Source organism: Ranitomeya variabilis, chromosome 5 (assembly GCF_051348905.1).
Source record: "Ranitomeya variabilis isolate aRanVar5 chromosome 5, aRanVar5.hap1, whole genome shotgun sequence".
NCBI lineage: Eukaryota > Metazoa > Chordata > Amphibia > Anura > Dendrobatidae > Ranitomeya > Ranitomeya variabilis.
The window spans coordinates 513098464-513121079 of record NC_135236.1 but is presented as its reverse complement, the minus strand read 5'-3'; the positions used below and the strand labels follow the sequence as shown (position 1 = coordinate 513121079).

General features: G+C 42.3%; 1 protein-coding gene across 9 annotated transcripts in view; it reads right to left on the bottom strand.

The window, feature by feature from the left end:
• Positions 1-22616, bottom strand: part of SH3TC2 (SH3 domain and tetratricopeptide repeats 2) — a 167378-nt gene that overhangs the window by 86162 nt on the left and 58600 nt on the right. For 6 of the 9 annotated variants that reach the window (XM_077265771.1, XM_077265774.1, XM_077265780.1 and 3 more), the window contains 5 exons: positions 16521-16616; positions 14759-14886; positions 4884-4989; positions 2692-2835; positions 982-1186 (listed from right to left, as the gene is read on the bottom strand). In XM_077265771.1, coding sequence (XP_077121886.1) covers positions 982-1186; positions 2692-2835; positions 4884-4989; positions 14759-14886; positions 16521-16616 — 679 coding nt within the window. The remainder of the gene's footprint in view (positions 1-981; positions 1187-2691; positions 2836-4883; positions 4990-14758; positions 14887-16520; positions 16617-22616) is intronic. The other 3 variants (XM_077265773.1, XM_077265778.1, XM_077265779.1) reach the window with 1 other exon arrangement.

Sequence of the window (22616 nt, the reverse complement as noted above, 5' to 3'; positions counted from 1 at the left end):
TAACAATACGCAGTCACTTTATATGGAAACCTTTAATGGAGGATGTCTAAAACGCATGAATTTGTCCCAGAATTCAGGTAAATTTAGCCTGTTTAGTCCAATTTATAATGGGAAAAGAATCGGCAAAAGCCATAGCCAGCTCACCAACCAGACCATCAGATGTGGGGCACGGAGATTCGTCCTGACTCAAGACGCCAAACAGCTGAAATGTACGGAAATCGTGGATACTCCAGCTCCAATAAGATGGTAAAATTCTTTATTCGTCCAACATATAGTTTAAAAGGACAATCCTTACAGGTGACAGGTGGAGACAAGTGAATTACAAGATAACGCGTTTCGATCCCTAGGGATCTTACTCATGCATGAGTAAGATCCCTAGGGATCGAAACGCGTTATCTTGTAATTCACTTGTCTCCACCTGTCACCTGTAAGGATTGTCCTTTTAAACTATATGTTGGACGAATAAAGAATTTTACCATCTTATTGGAGCTGGAGTATCCACAATTTCCGTACATTTTAGTCCAATTTATACCTATGGGTGGTACACATTCAAGTTGAAGGTTTATTCAAATCAACAGCACTGTTGTGTTGCTGGTCCAAACTAACTAGTAGCTATGTCAGATAGCATAGGAAGCTTAAGGTGACTGAATTTTGCTGGCATCAGGAACTAAACGAGCTCCAGAGATCCCATCTAGTCTCACCGCAGTGTTTTCACGCTCAACAGTAAAAAGCTTTTTGTGCACTACACATGTTCGATCACCGCTACTACTCAGCGATGGTGGCCAATCTCCTTACAACAAGTAACAAACAATAGAAAATGAAAATTGATATTGCCAGGAGAGAGGGGGCAAATTTTTATAAAAAGTAGGTTGGAAAGATGATTGTTTTTACAAGCACTCTCCAACAATACCTATCTATGAGGAAGGGGACAATATGTGGCTCATTTCTTTTGTGTATCATGGAACACTGAAGAGCACTTACTGGTAGAAAGGATGTGGCAGTGGCTCCACCGCTATAATGGGCAGTAAGCCTCGTTCTCCTGTGCTTAATGACTGTCCTTCCCATGATGACTCATCACCAACGTCTTTAACATATACCACATCGTTTATAGACACTGCTAAGAATTCTTTCTCCTCTTCCACTTGTGCACCAGCATCATGTACCACGGCTCTTGCATAGAAGCACCCTTCAATGCACAAGATGAAAACATTAGTCTCTTTGACTTACAATAAGCTACAACAGAGCAATAAATGTTAGCTGACTCTGGTCTGAATGAAAGGGGTTTTCTAAAGTTTGAGAGCCCGATTACTAGGGGTCTCACCGCTGGGACTCTGCCAATCTGACAACCAGGGTGTGTGAATTCGAGCAATGGTTGATCATGTGTACTGCTCTGCTGCTCAATTCATTCTTATGGGAATGCCAAACACCAATCAAGAGCAGTGCTAAGCTATTTCTTGAAGTCCCATTAACAATGAATGGAGCAGCAGTGCACATGATCTACCGAAGCTCTTCAGGGTTTTGGTTCTCGGATTGGTGGGTGGTCCCTTCAGTCAGATCCTGACAATCATAAAATTTAATTTTAAAACTTGAGAATAACCCTTTAGAATGAATTGCATGTTGAGGATATGAAATACACACTATAGAGGGCGCAGCTTGCTGCCTACTCACACAGATTGATAAGAGATCTCACTTTTGGTCCTTTAGGTCTGAACTATTTTATAAGTTGACTATTGCTTATGGGTAGTGTAGGAAAGCTATACCATGCAAATGGGCATTATTTCACCACTTTAGTGATGCTTTAAACATAAGTCCCCTGCCCCCGGTCATATACACACCCTCTGGCGTCTTCACCGTTTTTAGGTGCTGCTCCGGTCCAGCATCAACATCTTGTGAGAGCACTTTCTGACTGGCCAGAAGTCAGATGTTACGTCACAAGCTCCCAATGCAAGTCTATGAGAGCCGGAACGAGGCCAGAACGAGGCTCTCATAGACTTACATTGATTGATGACCTCCACTATGCGCCAGCAAACACTGGAGCAGCCGGCAGGTCACAAACTGCAGATGATGGACTGGAGCAGCAGCAAAAACAGATGAAAATGCCAAAAGGGGAGTATCAGACAGGGGTCCGGAGACTTGGATTTTAAACACCACTCCAGTGGTAAAATAAAAAACAAGGCTGGGGTGGTGCTTTAAGGCCACATTCACTTGTTCAGTATTTTACAACAATTTTTGTAAGCCAAAACCAGGAGTGGGTGAGAAATACAGAAGTGGTGACGTGTTTCTATTATTCTTTTCCTCTGATTGTTCCACTCCTGGTTTTGACTTACAAATACTGAGGTAAAATACTGAACGTGTGAATGGGTCATCTCAAGGAGACTATCACTGTCCCTATGTTATCTTAGGACAAATGGGTGTCATAGAGGTAGGTGCCTCACTAGGAACCATCCTTTATGAGACCGAAAAGAGAGATGCTTTATAAGAACTGGTTCTGTTCACTTATACTCAAGCAATTCTCTTACTGCAAAGATAACCTGTCATCTGAAAGGCATGTTACGTATTAGAAACATCTGACTGGCCATAGATTTCCCTAGCAAAAAGTAGGGTGCAGGACCCAAGGTAATAAGCTGGTTGCCCTGCATTTTAAAAGATGTTTTCTCTGATAAGACGAGTCCTTTAAGTGATTTCACTTACCTTCTTGAAGGAGCAAACCAAGATACAATGTTGCCAGTTCATCTTGATTTACAGATACTTGTATTTCTGTGTCTTCCACCAAGGCGGAATTCAACCAATATCTGTCATCAAAGAGCAGATGTTCCAGAGTGCAAGCCACAATACCTAGTATAACATAATAATATAGTCACTATTCATTTATTCATGTATAAATATCAGTGCCAAGCTAGCATAGAGGGATTCCTTTACAACTATACTGCTAATTATGACATCGTATGATGAATAAAAAACAAAATACAAAATAATACATTAGATCAATAGCAATGATTACACAAAGTGAGGTGTGATGAATGGAAATATTGTGCCATCTAGTGGAACAAGAGAGAATCTACAGGCATCTTCCTCTAAGACACTACCAGAAAAAGGTAGTGTTATGCTTTATGATGAGTCTTACACAGGCATATATACAACTCTAAACATATATAGTGAAAAATCAATTGTATTTGACTAGTGTTGAGCGATACCGTCCGATACTTGAAAGTATCGGTATCGGAAAGTATCGGCCGATACCGGCAAAGTATCGGATCCAATCCGATACCGATACCCGATACCAATACAAGTCAATGGGACTCAAGTATCGGACGGTATTCCTGATGGTTCCCAGGGTCTGAAGGAGAGGAAACTCTCCTTCAGACCCTGGGATCCATATAAATGTGTAAAATAAAGAATTAAAATAAAAAATATTGCTATACTCACCTGTCCGACGCAGCCTGGACCTCAGCGAGGGAACCGGCAGCGTTGTTTGTTTAAAATTCGCGCTTTTACTTGGTTACGTGAAGTCCCGGCTTGTGATTGGTCAGGGCGGCCATGTTGCCGGGACGCGGACCAATCACAGCAAGCCGTGACGAAATTACGTCACGGCTTGCTGTGATTGGTCCGCGTCCCGGCAACATGGCCGCCATTAACCAATCACAAGCCGTGACGTCACGGGAGGCTGGACATGCGCGTATTTTGAAAAGCGCGCGTGTCCAGCCTCCAGTGACGTCCCGGCTTGTGATTGGTTAATGGCGGCCATGTTGCCGGGACGTCACTGGAGGCTGGACACGCGCGCTTTTCAAAATACGCGCATGTCCAGCCTCCCGTGACGTCCCGGCTTGTGATTGGTTAATGGCGGCCATGTTGCCGGGACGTCACTGGAGGCTGGACACGCGCGCTTTTCAAAATACGCGCATGTCCAGCCTCCCGTGACGTCCCGGCTTGTGATTGGTTAATGGCGGTCATGTTGCCGGGACGTCACTGGAGGCTGGACACGCGCGCTTTTCAAAATACGCGCATGTCCAGCCTCCCGTGACGTCACGGCTTGTGATTGGTTAATGGCGGCCATGTTGCCGGGACGCGGACCAATCACAGCAAGCCGTGACGTAATTTCGTCACGGCTTGCTGTGATTGGTCCGCGTCCCGGCAACATGGCCGCCCTGACCAATCACAAGCCGGGACTTCACGTAACCAAGTAAAAGCGCGAAATTTAAACAAACAACGCTGCCGGTTCCCTCGCTGAGGTCCCGGCTGCGTCGGAGAGGTGAGTATAGCGATATTTTTTATTTTAATTCTCTTTTTTACACATTATTACATTAATGTTGTTGCGATACCCGATACCACAAAAGTATCGGATCTCGGTATCGGAAATTCCGATACAGCAAGTATCGGCCGATACCCGATACTTGCAGTATCGGAATGCTCAACACTATATTTGACATAAAAGGATAATTTGCAGAATCTGACGTTATCCCATACTAAAGGATGGGGGATAACTTAATGATTGCTGGGTAACCGACCAATGGTAACTAGTGATGAGCGCAAGTGCTCGTTATTTGAGTTTACCTAGAGTGCGTGGGTATGCACAGAGCATCGCAAGTGCTCAAGTGAGATGTTGACGTCCCCGCAGCCACATGTTTCACAGCTGTTAGACAACCACAAAACATGCGGAGATTGCCCGCTTTTGTCAGGCAATCCCACCATGTTTTGTGTCTGTCGTGAAACATGGGGGTCAGGGGCTCGAACATGTCACTTGAGCACCCACGATACTCGGTGCATACCCGAGCACTCTAGGCAAACTCGAATAACGAGCACTTGCGCTCATCAGTACGGTAGTTCGGTAGTTATCAGTGAATTAAGGAAATTTAGACTATGTTTGTTACAAGTGTTGCCATTACCAAGTGAGAGATAGGTAGTAAATTTCCAGATTTCCTCTATAGTTTTGAAGGTGATAATAAAAACATCATTCTGTGCTTGAATGGAAACTAATCGGGCAGACAACTCCTAAAATAAGAAAAAATAAAAACAATCATAAAAATGAAAGCTACATTGAAAAGTCCAATTGAAAATGTCCATTGCTAATTTTATCAGTGTAATTATATACATTCGGATAAAATTGTTTTTACAAAGAGATGGAGACAAAGTGTTAGGATTTTTTTTTCTTAGAACTTCATGTTTAAGTACAGGTGAGTGTTAAATAAAATAATAACACAAACAGAAAAGCTCTCAGCAGCTGGACAGAGCCAAGTAAGGCTACTTTCACACTAGCGTTAACTGCAATACGTCGCAAAAGCGTCGTTTTGCCGAAAAAACGCATCCTGCAAAAGTGCTTGCAGGATGCGTTTTTTTCCCCATAGACTAACATTAGCGACGCATTGCCACACGTCGCAACCGTCTTGCGACGGTTGTGCCGTGCTGTGGCGGACCGTCGGGACCAAAAAATGTTACATGTAATGTTTTTTGCTCCCGACGGTCCGCTTTTTCCGACCGCGCATGCGCGGCCGGAACTCCGCCCCCACCTCCCCGCACTTCCCCGCACCTCACAATGGGGCAGCGGATGCGCTGGAAAAATGCATCCGCTGCACCCGTTGTGCGGCGGAGACAACGCTGCCGTGGCTGCTGCGCAGATGTACTTTGTCTGTCCTGTTGAGGGCAGAGCAAAGTACTGCGGTGCGCAGGCGCCGGGAAAGGTCAGAGAGGCCCGGCGCCTGCGCACTGCAGTACTTTGCTCTGCCCTCAACAGGGCAGACAAAGTACGTCTGCGCAGGAGCCGCAGCAGGTAGAAAAGAAGAGGACGTCATCGCATGAAGATGGGAGGCGCCGGACCTGGACCGTGACACCCATCGGACCCGAACCAGGACCGCCCCTGGGTGAGTATAATATAACCTGTTTTTCTTATCTTTCAGGATACATCGGGGGCTTATCTACAGCATTACAGAATGCTGTAGATAAGCCCCTGATGCCAGTGGCCGCAGCTCATACTCGAATTTTGGGGTGACAGGTTACCTTTAATAAGGAAACAGCAATATTAACAAAATATTTTTACAAAATCACCCTATTCTTTATTCCGCCAATATTCATCATCCCAGTGATGATCTCTGTAGGCTTACATCTAAGAATATTATCTCCACTTTCACCCAAACTCTAACCTTACTTATGAATGACAAGCTGTAGGTCAACACAGGCTGTCTTGGTTACAAATCCCAAGCCTCCTTAATATTCATAATATGAACACTGTTTAGCAGTGGCTCCGTGGACTCTGGCCAATTGGCAAGAGGCCCAGATTTGTTGACCTTTACGTGACACAACGTGGTATGAAAGGTCTGTGCTCTGGTATTAGTGAGCAGAGGGGCTGCTGGGAGGAATGGACATTCCTTTAGAGCTTTAGTTGATTCACCTTTGACATGTAGAGAGACATCACACCAGCGGCTTTCCCTACCCTGCTCCCTTAGACTGATGGGTGTCTCACCATATATTTATATTGGGAGAGAACTTTTCGCTTAAGGGAGTGGGTTGGGGGGAAGATGTCGGGGATCTGTCTCAAATTAATCATCTGAGACACATATTCACAGCATTTCAGGGTAATTAATTGAATGTTAAAACAGCCAGTCTCTGATTTATTCTGCCTGTGGTTGGGCCAGCAAGAACCTACTGCCATGTTCCCTTTAACAGCAGTTGTGGACTTTAATAGAACTGTAGTGCATGGACAGAAGCTTAGGAAGCCCCCAGTATCTTAGTTATTCTGAGTTATCTTCTGTCTGTGTCAGACCTTTGTTTGGAGACTTTAAAGAAAGTTGCAATCTCAGCTAAATAAAGACATATACAATTTTAACAAGCAAAATGAACTACTTGTTAAAAGAGGGAAACTGTTGTCCAAATCATGGGAAGAAAGAGTCACAGCCTGACTACACGATTGCGGCCAGGTAATGTATGTTTTTCTCTGGAACACTGCACGGGTTTTTCCAATGTGGAGACACTTGTCAATCATCTGAAGTGGGGCTGGGAGCAGGACCGGACTAGTCTTACTGACAAAAAGAGAGTCCCTGTGCAAGAACAATGTATGGGCTCTTTGCAATCTAACAGCTCATAATAATGCACAATCCCACCTGTTTTATCTCTTGGGACCCTACATCAATAATATGTCCATCTTTGGGAAGCTCTTCAAACTATTTTTATTTTGAAACCCTGGATTGGGCAGCATACATTGAACGATAGATTCCCTTTAAATTAATTTTAAAATCTTGTGTATCCTCAAAGCACTGTATATAGACAGTCTACATAATAAATAAATTACAGGATATAATTGTCCAGCAATAAATGTTTTTGCCTGACCAGTAGAGTGATTTCAGTGATTTCAGCAGAACTGACTCTGACTTGTCACCTGAGATTTTACGGATGTACAGCTTTTTGAACTATGTTTTCTATGCAATAACGCAGCCAGGGTCTCACAACGGTCTGACCAGCATGGATTTACTGTAAGGTTTCCTTTAATTGTATGGGGGTGCCAATCTTCTTTTAGCTCATATGACCCAGCCATAAACAACTATGGAACATATGACAACTCTGTAAGAAACATATTTGCGAACAGCCTGCTTCGTAGTTCTTGCCCCTCATCAGTGTAGTACTGGAGTGGGCAACTAATTATCCAAAGGGGTCACATGAGAGATGGTAACTCTTGTGGAGGACTAAACCACCAGGCTGAACTTAATTGTATTCAATATTATTGTTATTATTTTATATAGTTCTCTAATATTTAATATTGATCATAATTAAGTATTCTGACTATCTGTTATTGCTAATACATGTTACGATAGGGCTTATTGTAACATATTCTTACCAGTAGTGACTAATCAAAACAATATAATTTACAGCTTTTATAAAGTTTATAAAAACAGTAAATAATACTGCTCCAATTATTCAGCCCTTGTACCTTGATCAGTAGCTCCCCCACACAGTATGATCCCCCCACAGCACCTCCCGCACACACTTCAGTGGACTATGATGACTCCCACATCTCCAACCACACAGTAGATGGTTCCCACAGCCCCCGCACAGTATGATGGGTCACTCAATCCCCCATGCAGCATGATGGCCTTCACAGTTTCCCCATAAACATGCGCCATATAATGGTCCCCACAGTTCCCTACACACAGGATGATGACCTCTGCAGTATCATCACAAAGTATGATTGACTCCACACACCCCTATACACAATATGATGAACTTCACAGTTCCACACACACAATATAAGGCCACAACAGGATTTTTAAACGCATTGCTTAGCTCTGTGCAGAGTGTTGACTGATACTCTGAAGCAGCAGGTGTATTCCAGTGTTGTCATCGTCCCTTCAGTGATGATACTTATATGCCAGGTTAAATGGTGAAGAGGGAGCTGACTTCTCCCTGCTCCACCATTGTGAAATTCAGATGCTAGGTAGAGGGTTAGACGTTTTGTGTGCTACACCACTATTTCCAGCTCTTCAGCCAGACAGAATCAGTCAAGAACACGGATGTGGCCTGGGGACTGCACTTTGCCCAGATCTAGTGGACAGTAAAGTCCGGCTAACTGAGTGAGACGTCGTTGAGGACGCTTCGAGGAAGTATTGGTCTTCTTATGTAGAAATGTATCTGGCTTGGCATTTATCTCTGGTCATGTTGCAAGGCTCATTAATAGATTAAGCATTGACTTATATTGTAGCTGCCTCTACTTTCATTCTCTGAGATAACTAATTAGCATACTTTTCTATTAATGAGCATTTCCAAAACAGATCCCATAGTCATCTAATCTTTTTAAAGAGAACCAGCACTTCCTTGAGGTTTTATCATGAGCATCTCAATCAGGTCTACTTCCAATCTGGTCGTCTATGGCAGGTAGACCAATAGACTTCTTTTGTGGACAGCATCCTCAGCCCTGCATCTTAGGAACCTCTGTTATTTACTAGTCTCTGCAACATCAAGACATCGTAGGGCGACAGACATCATGATGTCTTTTGAGGCTTAATGACTAGACTTCAAGCAATGTTATGATGTTGCCAGAGCCACCCAGTCTGCCAGGCCAAGGATGACGGCCACAGAATTGAAGTCTTCCTTGGTCAGGCTATCTGAAAGGACTAAACTGGACTTTTTGCTCAACTGTAATTCCTGGTCATGTTGCCAGGTTCATTAAATGGTCGTACATTTACATACCGTAATTGGTAGCTACCTCTCCTAGATGGCACTTGTAACATAGTTTATTTTGTTCTGCAACAGTGTTATAACTGGTTTGTTACATGTAGGTTTTGTGGATAAAAGCACTATAGCAAGTATTACATGTTGACTGAACAGTTTTATGCCTAGAACAAACTGGTGCAAAATACAGACTGTGTACTGTATTTTATATAAGTACTACAACAGGCTTACAGTGGGGAAAAAAAGCATTTAGTCAGCCACCAATTGTGCAAATTCTCCAACTTAAAAAGATTAGAGAGGCCTATAATTGACATCATAGGGAGACTACAACTATGAGAGTCAAAATGAGAAAATAAATCCAGAAAATCACCTTGTCTGAATTGGCCAAGAATTATTTTGCAAATTATGGTGGAAAATAAGTATTTGGTCACTTAAAAACATGCAAAATTTCTGTCTCTCACAGACCTGTAACTTCTTCTTTAAGAGGTTCCTCTGTCCTCCACTCATTGCCTTTAGTAATGGCACCTGTTTGAACTTGTTATCAGTATAAAAGAAACTTGTCCACAACCTCAAACAGTCACACTCCAAACTCCACTATGGTGAAGACCAAAGAGCTGTCGAAGGACACCAGAAACAAAATTGTAGCCCTGCACCAGTCTGGGAAGACTGAATCTGCAATAGGCAAGCAGCTTGGTGTGATGAAATCAACTGTGGGAGCAATAATAAGAAAATGGAAGACATAAAAGACCACTGATAATCTCCCTCGATCTGGGGCTCCACACATGACCTCACACTGTGGGGTCAAAATGATCACAATAACGGTGAGCAACAATCCCAGAACCACACGGGGGGACCTAGTGAATGACCTGCATAGAGCTGGGACCACCGTAACAAAGGCTACTATTAGTAACACAATATGCCGCCAAGGACTCAGATCCTGCAGAGCAAGACGTGTCCCCCTGCTTAAGCCAGTACATGTCCGGGCCCATCTGAAGTTTGCTAGAGAGCATTTGGATTATACATTAGAGTATTGGGAGAATGTCTTATAGTCTGATGAAACCAAAGTAGAACTGTTTGGTAGAAACAAGACTCGTCGTGTTTGGAGGAGACAGAATGCTGAGTTGCATCCAAAGAGCACCATACCTACTGTGAAGCATGGGGGTGACAACATTATGCTTTGGGGCTGTTTCTCTGCAAAGGGACCAGGACGACTGATCGGTGTACATGAAAAAATGAATGGGGCCATGTATCGTGAGATTTTGAGTGCAAACCTCCTTTCATCAGCAAGGGCTTTGAAGATGAAATGTGAATGGGTCTTTCAGCATGATAATGATCCCAAGCACACCGCCAGGGCAATAAAGGAGTAGCTTCATAAGAAGCATATGAAGGTCCTGGAGTGGCCTAGCCAGTCTCCAGATCTCAACCCCATAGAAAACATTTGTAGGGAGTTGAAAGTCCATGTTGCCCAGTGACAGGATCAAAACATCACTGCTTTAGGCCTCTTTCACACGTCAGTGTCTCCGGTACGTGTAGTGACATTTTTCTCACGTACCGGAGACACTGACACACGTAGACCCATTCAAATGAATGGGTCTATGCACATGTGCGTGTTTTCACACGGACCGTATGTCCGTGCTGAAAACACGTCGACATGTCCGTTTTCCACCGGCAGCACGGACCACAATACGTCCTGCACACGTGCACACGGAGAACAGTGTGCACCCTCCTCCGTGTGCACGTAGCGCCCGCAGGAGAGACAGCGCTACACTAAGCGCTGTCCCCCCCGCATGTGGTGCTGAAGGCGGAATTCATCTCTTCTTCCCCGCCGGAGAGAAGAAATGAAAGTTTTTTTTTCTTGTTTTTTTTTTTTGTTTGTTTTTTTTTGGGGGGGGTGAAAAATAAAGTTTGCATGTGCCCCCGCGTCCCCCCCCCCCCAGTGCGCCGCCTGGCCTCTTGCCGCAGAAATACTCACCCGGCCAGCTCCTGCGATGTCTCCTGTGTCCTCTCCGCGCTGCCAGCTTCTCCTGTGTGAGCGGTCACGTGGGACCGCTCATTACAGTCAGGGATTATTCACTGACTGTAACCACGTGACCGCTCACACAGGAGAAGCTGGCAGCGTGGAGAGAACACAGGAGACATCGCAGGAGCTGGCCGGGTGAGTATTTCTGCGGCAAGAGGCCAGGCGGCGCACTGGGGGGGGGGGGGACGCGGGGGCACATGCAAACTTTATTTTTCACCCCCCCCCCAGAAAAAAAAAAAAAAAAGATCTTTCATCTCTTCTCTCCGGCGGGGAAGAAGAGATGAATTCTGCCTTCAGCACCACATGCGGGGGGGACAGCGCTTAGTGTAGCGCTGTCTCTCCGGCACGGTCCGTGTGGTCCTCAGGGGGCACACGGGCGGCACACGGATGCCGCACGTATGTGCCACTTGAGCACACGGACATACGGACACGGATATCTCCGGTACCGGTTTTTCCCGGTACCGGAAATATCAGGACGTGTGAAAGAGCCCTTAGAGGAGATCTGCATGGAGGAATGACCAACATACCACCAACAGTGTGTGCCAACCTTGTGAAGACTTACAGAAAATGTTTGACCTCTGTCATTGCCAACAATGGATATATAACAAAATATTGAGATGAACTTATGTTAATGACTAAATACTTGTTTTGCACCATAATTTGCAAAATAAATCTTGGCCAAATCAGACACGGTGATTTTCTGGATTTGTTTTCTCATTTTGTCTCTCATAGTTGTGGTCTACCTATGATGTCAGTTACAGACCTCTCTCATCTTTTTAAGTGGCAGAACTTGCACAATTGGTGGCTGACTAAATACTTTTTTCCCCACTGTATTACTTTTTGTCTTTCTTTTTCAGTCTATACCGAAAACTTGTGAAGTAGGCAACACATGGACTAGATTTTGGGAAAGCTCATGAATGATGATGTTTCTGAAATAAGCAATAAGCACTGAAAACTGACATTCAAAACCTACTGTGTAAACACACCATGTGACATGTCTTAATACTGCAATATAAAAAAAAAATCCTCTAAAAAGAAAAATAAGAATTGGTTGAGGGCAGGGGTTTACATAGAAATCATGGGGCCCCATAGTAGACATAATTGGAATTCGTTCATCAAGAAATATTCAGCATATTAGGTAGGCATATTTCTCATAAACATAGTTACAGAAGGGATAACCCTCAAGTTTTAAAGAAAGACAGAAGGACATGCATTGCAGCAATTACAAAGTTATGTTGCCCCTACTGAAGCCCCTTATTGTATTCACCCACTGCAATACTTCTTTCATGGCTTCATTAATTTTGATACCAACAACAATGCTCCCAGTTACTGTATTTATAGTATAACGGCCCCTACAACCCACTACAAAATATCATGGCTTACACACTGTATAATGGCCCCCAAACATCCTTTTAAACATTATAGTGGCCCCAAACAGTATAATGGTCCCTTTCAGCCCTCAATACAGTATTTTCATCCACAAAGCCCTCCACACAATAAAACAGCTCAAACACAGCCCTCCACAAAGTATAAGTCCCAACACAGCACTCAACACAGTATGATGGCACTCACACAATACTCCAGACAGTATGATCTCCCCCAGTGTAATGGCCTTCCCAGTCTTCCACACAGTAAAATGCCCCTACCATCCACAGTAGAATAGTTCTCACAGCCCTCCCCAAGAAATAATGGTCTCCACAGCTCTCCACATTGTATATTTGCCTCTGCACAGTATAATGCTCTACCATAACCCTCCACGTATTATGATTACCACCTACAGGCTACCACATTGTATAATGGCTCCCTACAGTCCTCCACAAAGTATAATGGCAATCACACAGTATAATGGCTCCAATACAGCCCTCCACACAGTATAATGGTCCCTACACAACCCTCCACACATAGTGATAGTTGTCACAAAGCCTTCTAATAAGTGTATTGGCCTAAACATAGTATACTGACCCCCACACAGTATAATAGCCCCCAAACAGCTCTCCACACAGTATAATGCCCCCCACACAATATATTGTTCTCCACATAGTATAATGGCTTCCACAACCCTCCACACAGTATAACAACCCTTACAGACCTCCACACAGTATACTGTCCCCCACAGTCCTCCATGCAGTATGATGGCCCCAATACAGCCCTCCACACACTATAATAGTCCATACACAACCCTCCACACATTATAATGGCCACAACACATCCCTCCACACAGTATAATGGCCCAAAAACAGCCCTCCATATAGTATAATGGTACCCATACAGCTCTCCACACAGTATAATGGCCCCCACACAATATATTGGCCTCCACATAGTATAATAACCCCCACAGCCCTCCACACGGTATAAGGTCCCTCATAGACGTCCACACAGTATAATGGCTTTCATAGCCCTCCACACTGTATAATGGCCCTCATAGACCTCCACACAGTATGATGGCCTCCACGGTCCTCCACACAGTAAAATGGTCCTTACACAGCTTTCCACACACTATATTAGTCTCTAAGGCATGCCCACACACAGTATTATTGCCCTCACAGTCTCACACACAATCTGCTTGTTCTTACTGTCCCCCCACATAAAGTTGATGCCTCTCAAAACTTCCCACATGTTGTGATAGTCCCACATCCCCCTACACACAATATTATGGTCCCCTCCACACAGAATATATCCACACAAGTAGTCATTCATAAAATAAAACAATAAAACTACTCAGCTCTCCCCATTCCACCACTGCTTTGGTCTCTGCAATGTTTTGAAGCTCCACACACTGGACGCAATGTAGTGATGTCATTGTGCCAGAGTCAGAGCTCAGATGCAGAATCAATGATGGAACAAGGAGCTGAAGGCATGGGGACCGATGCTTGCATTGGCACCAGCCTCTCATGACTCAAAGACCCTATTAGAGGTCACGTGATCTGCTGCTGTTAGCAGTTTTCCAATGGTTGATTGGCAGAGTTTGGTTTTGTCTTCCATTTTATGTGTGGCAGTATATGGCATTTATACTAATGGCTGATTTCCCTAGACCAACACCTAGTTTTGTGGATGGCTATACTGTGTATGAAGAAATTTTCAGGGATTGTAAACAATTTATATAACTACTGTTTCCAGTTTTACTTTCTTAAAGGGGTTGTCAGGGTTTTGGACAAAAGTCTGCTGTCACGATTCCCCGGTATTCCAGCTGCAAGCATGCAGTCACGTGAACTCAATTTGCATGCATGCGGTCACATGCCGACTTATTGTAGCTTCTCTCAATATAAGTGAATTGAAAGAACCTTGGTGAGTCTATTTACAATGGGAATATCGTATAATAGTGACAGCATGATCACTGAATGCTGTCATGATTACAAACCCTTTAATTCATACGTGCAATCAGGATATTTTCTGTATTGGCAAAATTAAATTTGAAAGAACCATCCTTTTAATTGACAGCATATCTGGTATTTAGATACAATGCAGTTGTCCCAAACCTCATTGTGTATTATTAGAGCAGTAGTATTCAGTATATCCAGACTTTGTCTATATTGGTTGTAATGCAATAGAAATTAGAAATGATTGGTCTATACAATATATATCTACCTTGAATAACAGCAGCATTTCCTTGTTATCATTTTCAAGAGCCCAAAGCGTCTTCCTAGCTGCCTCCTGTAGAGTGGCATTAGGGCCCAGGGTGGAACGTCGCAGGATGGAAAAGGACAAGGAGATTTCTGTAGAAAACAGGAAGGGCAGAAACAGGAGAGGAAACGAGCAGAGTTTACTGAGTAACTGTGCTGGGACAGACAAAATACCTGAAGAGTTAACAGAATACCAACAGCCCAGCTCCTACACAGAAGATATATATATATATATATATATATATATATATATATATATATATATATATATAGCATTCTCATCGGACTGGCTGTAATGAGTTAACTAGTCCACAGAACTTGGAGTGTATACTGCGTATGCTATTTTGTACACTGTACTGAAGTTCAAGGAATTGTCAAGACGTTAATTGCAAAAAGCAATGGACATAAATGTAACTAAAGCAAAGAATAGTCCCTCATTCTACAGGAGAAGCCTACGACTATGACAGTGCTGCAGGCCTAGGGCAGGGATTTTCTAGCTTAGTTTACCGAAATAACCACTTTACCGTAGCTCTGCTCTATAGTTGCAAGCTCTACGCTGTACATGCAAAACTCGTGTACCGTATATAGTTTCTAAGCTGCATCTTGTCATTGTTACTAGGGAAACAGAAATATTGTAAGAGAAATGCATTTTTTGTGCTTTTTATATGTAAAGGGAAAATATACTGCTGTACAACAGATATTAAAGCAACATTGAATTTTGATTTACTGATCTCTATTAGTTACACAAAGCATTTTCTCCATTTCAGCAGCACTCAAGCATTGTTTTCTATGTAGAGCAGCTTAGACTATACATAATGAATCAGTAGATCAGCTTTTATGTGCTTTGTGTATACCTATTTTAGTTGAGGTGCTATTTCTGGGTTTTCTAGCATATTGATTTTTTCTTCCCATCTAACATAGTACCCCTTACGCAGACTAGATTTCCTATGATGCATCTAACATTGCAGAAATGTCAGTTGCATCATGGTACATTTGCTTTGCCATGAGTCCTACCTAAGGGCCACCAGTGATTAATTGTCTGACTCTCATTGTTGAGCCTTGGTGCGTTCTTTGTGATGTAGTTTCAGCTTATTTATACTGTCTCCTGCTTGTGATAAATTTCTCCCTGTCAGCCCTTACAAGCAGGAGCCAGAGATGACAAGCTGAAGCTGCATCTTATGAGATACTTTGGGGATTAGGCCCACAGCACTCATAGATAGTATAGACAGCCAGTAAAATCAGAGTAAATTTATAATTGCGGTTAATCATTGTATGGAAACACTTACTATATAATTTCTCTCTTACTGTATAATAACTAGAAATGATAAAACAGAATGGAAGGACATGAAGAGGATATAATAAAACAGCATAAAGTGCTTATATTTATGAGTATATTAATAGCATTTATTAACTGGTTAATAATAAGTAGTTTTTATGAAAAAATATTTGAAATTGATAAAAATTATTTTTTTTTCTCAAGATGAATTTGCTTACAGGATAATTATTTCTTAATAATTTGGCAACTGATGCCAGGCACTTACCTGTAGGCTACAGTAGAATTGTTACAAGTGTACTAGACATTCATTCATTTCCTTACAAGTCCATACATTAAGATAGGTTTATACTAATCAATTTATGACAATGTTGTTTAAATCTTGCAATGTTTAAGCAGCCAAGAGTCTTCAAAGACTCTTGAAGAACATGTCTGGTTTTACACCAGATATTACCAGTGATATATCCTTCTCCCACTCCCAAGGAGATAATTTCCTTCCCCAGTGGGGTCTCCTCAGTCACAGAGACTAGCTCTGAATCCTCCAGGTCATCTATGGAGACAGAAAGAATGGAAACTCTTCATACAAACTGAAATAAAATAGCAGTTTTACAAAAATGTATGTCTTTTGAATTGAGTATAGTACCGCATGAACTTTCAAAGGAGAGCATTAGATTTTGTTTACTTATAGATCAACTTTGAATACTAGTCTTTGTCTATTGTGCTTTTTAGAAATATGAGTGAATTGAAAAATTGGGTAAATTTGTAAATGTAGCTTATAAAAAAGACAATAGATATCTGTGGATAAAAACTCTTAAGCTGTCTACATGGGCATGCAGATCCTAGACAGTTGAATAAGAGTTTGCAACACTATGACAGGAGAGCTGTAGCTATAGATGTCTTTGTAAGGAGACAAAACTCAGATCTGCTCTACTGTGTTAGTTATAATCACACACAGCTCTGCAATGAAATCAGAAGAGCAGACCATCAGTCATTACTTGTCTCACACTGGTAACACCCCCTTTCATTTAAGATAACTCTGGAGGCAGATACTCAGGGAGATCTATGTCCTGCCCATAGTTCTTAACAGCTCCAATATCAAGCTATCATTTTATTCAACTTTCTATGACCAACATGCACATGTAGATGGCTTAGGAGGGCTGATCCTATAGATGACATTCAAAATTAATTTGTCGGGAGACATTTTCTAGCTCTTTCTTTCATTTATTGATATGCAGCCGGCAAGGCATAGTGAGACTTTTTTTATCATAAGCGTTTAGTGAGATTGTGATCATGAGCTATAAAGTTGCTTCTTCTCAGAGGTCGGCATACTTGACCAACAACTAGCAGTATCTCAGGGAGGTGATACATTTACTGAAATGATGTTGTATTGAAGTGGCGTAGTGTGAGAGGGAATCAGGGCTGTTTACCCTGGGTGAAAAATTCTTAGGGGTACAGAATTTCAAAAGAAAAAAAGAAACTATCAGTAGCATAACTACTGCAAAAAATCTGGAGCAATGCACATGCTTTGGACTTTTGGCTTTGTGCCCAGGATTTCTGTGGAAATGCCACTTTGAACTCTATGGGTGTCAACATGTCACCGATACAGCAGGATCCTGTGGTAGAGCATGAAGCAAAAGGCTCCCTGACCCACCACTGTCCACTGTAGGCCACAGGCTGCAGAAAGTCTACAGTCAACAAGATATCAGCATTCCCACACAGGTGTCGTCTCGCTCTGCATGCAGGAGGGAGAGGACTTGGTCAGTCGATTAGACAAGCATAAACTTTATTTTTTTGTGTGTAGGGTGGCATCAAGTTGGCATTGGGATTTTTGCAGTGGCACTTAGGGAGCACCATCACTTTTTAAAGGGAATCTGTCACCCCATTTTCCACCTATAAGCTAAGGCCACCGCCATCAGGGGCTTATCTACAGCATTCTGTAATGCTGTAGATAAGCCCCCAATCTAACCTGAAAGATAAGAAAAGCAAGTTAGATATACTCACCCAGGGGCCGTCCTGGTTCGGTTCGGGTCCTATGGGCATAGCGGTCCAGGTCCAGCACCTCCCATCTTCATGTGATGACGTCCTCTTCTTTGCTTCCTGTTGCGGCTCCTGCACAGGCATACTTATTTGCACAGGCGCTGGGAAAGGTCAGAGAGGCCCCGCACCTGCGCACTGCAATACTTTACGCTGCCTCAAAAGGGCAAATCAGTACGCCTGTGCAAAGCAAAGTAGAAGACGTCATCGCATAAAGATGGGAGGCGCTGGACCCGGACCGCGAAGCCCATCGGACCCAAACCGAACCGGAACCGCCCCTGGGTGAGTATAATTTAACTTGTTTTTCTTATCTTTCAGGATACATCGGTGGCTTATCTACAGCATTATAGAATGCTGTAAATAAGCCCCTGATGGCGGTGGCCTTAGCTTATAGGTGAAAAATGGGGTGACAGATTATCTTTAAGGAGACACTGAGGGACATTAATGTTTTCTAAAGGGGCACTCATTGGACACTGTTTTCAGATCAGTCACAGAACATTATTTGTTTTAAGGGATCACTCAGGTGGCATTATTACTGGGTTAGTGGCACAATACTTGTATTGCCCTGGGACCTGGCATCAAATGCTACACAACTGCTATATTGGTGTTTAGGAAAAATGACAGGTCCAATATTAGATTCAGGTTTGTTTCTATGCATAACACCTTATTCAGATTTGTCACTACATCCACGTTGCCTTTCACAATAGCCTTAAAGTTATTTCTGCTAAATATAGACAAACGGGAAGAGCAGAACCTGGACAGTCCTCAAATACCTCAATATATGTTTTCATAACAACAGGTGGCAGAAATGTTCAGATTTACCATTCAGGCAGAAACTATTTGCACTTCATCTTTTCTTTCTGCAGAATACAATGAAATCCTGGAAGGAACCTGTTCTGTCCCTTGTTCTGTACTGCTAGCATGTTGCTAGTTTTTGACTGCCTCTACGTCATCTCCAGAAAAATAAACGGAAACTAATTTTATGCCATGACTGGGAATGATCACAGTCGGTCAGGCTCAAAGACTACAAACAAAAAGTTTCTATGAAGTTCTACCTAGTAATCTGTCAGTCTCTTCCCTGCAGCCACTTCGGGAATGGGGTGAAAGCACTCACAGTAGATTGCCCTGATGTCCAAGTAGAGACATCACCACAGTCTCAAAAGTTTCTAATTATTATTTTCCTTTATTGATACTGTGGCAAAGTATTAGACCTTACATTGAATCCCAGATTGTGAGACATGAAAGTCATTCATTCACAGGCTCTTTTACATTCTAACTAATTTTCACATGAGAATACTAGAACAAGGGGCCTACGGGGTAAAGTTTCTCCTTAACACTAGAACTACCGGAGGGGTCATTTTGACCCTTTTGCTATTTCTTTTTCCTATAATTTATAAAATTTTAACAAATGAGTTCTGAGTTTTTGTGACTTTTATTTATTCATGGTAGTGTATATTTTAGGACACAAAAATGAATTGAAACTTTTTCAGGGGCCCGGATTTTACAATTCATACCTATAAGTACTGAAGGGGTCAATTTGACCCCATACATAAAAGTAGTAGTAGGCAAGTCTCCTAGTAATAACAAATACATATGAGACTACTCTGATGAAGAATGGTGACATCACTCTTACAGTTTACCAAGGTAAGCCAAATAAGAATGTCATTTTGCTCAGTAGTCTTCACCCAGATGTAGCAGTTGGAAACGACAAGAAAAAAAAAACCGGAAACGGTACAATTTTACAATAAAACAAAGGTTGGAGTGGACACAGTAGACCATGCTATGGCTCGAAAGTACACCACAAAATCTGGAAGCCGCCGATGGCCTGTTCAGGTGTTTTGTAATGTACTTGATTTAGCAGCTATAAACGCAACTATACTCTATAAAACAGTAACTGGGAGTAAAATTAGCAGACGGGAGTTAATTCTTCAGCTTCATGCTATGACCATGTAAAAGGAAAATGCGTGCTGTGCTTGATCTTAACACTGTTCCTACTAAGTTAAAATAAATGTTCTTTAATTTGTTGGCAACAAAAAAGTTATTTTTACTCCAGAGTCAGTACTTTTGAATGGGGGTCAAAATGACCCCTAATGGTAGTTATAGGTATTATGAAACCTGCGGTAGTTCTAGTGTTAAAAGGGTTGTCCATCCATAGACCACAAGTCTGAGTCATGAGACTGCAAACTTGTGAATCCTCACATCGGCACCAGGAGCAGTAGGCGCATGACCACAAGTATGGGATTTGCTGTCTAGACATGCGTGGCCTCGCTTATGCAGGTGTATTGCAAGGCCGGACATAGTCTAGTCGGAATGTGGCCAGAAGTATGCATATTGTATACTTGTGGTCACATAACCGCCGACTCCCAGCGCCGGCACTGGAGAATCCTCAAATGACGCAGACTTGTAGCCTAAGGCTGGACAACCCTTCAAGGAGATCAAAAAACCCTGGGAAATAAAATATGCAAATAGCCTGTTCATAGAGGAAGAGCACACATTCAACAGTCAGCCTGTGTTTCTATGTGGGTTTGTAAAGTTGTAGCTTTTTTATTCAAATGGTATGTTCACATAAAAGTTTAGATTTTTCTGCTGAGTTGGGGGAAGTCTTTTTGACCTATCTGATCTGCTTCATCCAAATTATGAGAGTTTACACAATTTGGTACCATGCATGGTCCAATCATTTGTATATTTGACTATGCCCTGTATGTAATAATACAATGGATGGGACAGATTATGACAACACTTTGCTCACACAATGCTCTATAGGGCTAGTTCCATAGTGTATAGGCTAAATCTAAATATTATAATGGTTCCACATTTAGGGAATTGCATGCACTGGATATGGAAAGCTACTGTATCAGGGGAGAACATGTAATTGGTGCCAGCTGTACAGTCACACAGGGGCCCAAGAAGTATGGGGGCCCATTTATACCCCCAAAGCTGGTAATATTGACCATTATAAGGAGCTTTAGGACTGCAAAGGGCCCATATATTGTTCTTGCACATAGGCCCCCTTCTGTTTGGGTCTGCCAGTGTACTGTATATATTAACCTTGACTAAAGCAGTTATATCCATATTAATGAATAGCTAAACCTTTAATTTTTGCATAAATTTGTGCAGCATGGAAAGTTGAGAAGCTTTGCAAATCACTTTATTAGGACATCTGTCTTCGCTACTGTAAAAAAAAATTATATGCAAGTGACTTCCAAACCCCAGATTTTTTCCAGTCTATTTTCCTGTCTTGAGATTCATTGATATCAGAACACTCTCATTTGGAGTACAGATGATGGCAGTAAAAGAATCAGCTCTGCATCTATGTCTCACTCATAAAATGAAAATAATCCAGCCCAATGAACCATGAATAGGCTTTTATTAATGCAAAGTGAATGACAGAGGACAAGATCAGCAGCTAGATGAAATGCGATATCAACGCGTTTTGGGAGACAGCCCACCCTTAGTCATGACTGAAAACCTATTCACGGCTCGTTGAGCTTGATTATCTTCATTTTATGACTGTTCCATGCCTTGATGTTTCATTTTCCCAGCTCCAAACATCTCCAACATGTCTCCTATGGTGAGTTGGATCTAACTTTGCATCTGTGTCTCACTACCTTTGGGGATAAGCAAGAGACACAAGAGACCGTCCTCATTAGCACACTCAGAGGAGGAGACAGGTGCTGACCCCTCACTGCCATCATCTGTACTCCTAACGAGTACGTTCTGATATCAATGAGGCTGAAGGCAGGGACATAGATGGGGGGAAGCAGAGTCTGGAAGCCACTTACATGGAACTTTGTTACAGGCATGAAGACATCTCCCCTAATAAAGTAATTTGCAACATTTGCATCATTTTCTAAGCTGGACAAAATTATTAAATTACAATTGAAAGTTTAGTTACTCTTTAATCTATGCTAGTTTAACAAATAAACTAACATCTAAAAGAAGACTCACTAATGCCCAATTTGTGCATTCCATTTTGCTCTACCCATCGCCTCTTGTTCTCTAAACCTTTTTTGTGACCAGATATTAATTTACATTTTCTGTCTGTATATGAGTGGTTTGACTCCACTAACCACATTTTCAGTGTCTACATGTACAGGTCCTTCTCAAAAAATTAGCATATAGTGTTAAATTTCATTATTTACCATAATGTAATGATTACAATTAAACTTTCATATATTATAGATTCATTATCCACCAACTGAAATTTGTCAGGTCTTTTATTGTTTTAATACTGATGATTTTGGCATACAACTCCTGAAAACCCAAAAAACCTGTCTCAATAAATTAGCATATAAAGAAAAGTTTCTCTAAACGACCTATTACCCTAATCTTCTGAATCAACTAATTAACTCTAAACACATGCAAAAGATACCTGAGGCTTTTAAAAACTCCCTGCCTGGTTCATTACTCAAAACCCCCATCATGGGTAAGACTAGCGACCTGACAGATGTCAAGAAGGCCATCATTGACACCCTCAAGCAAGAGGGTAAGACCCAGAAAGAAATTTCTCAACAAA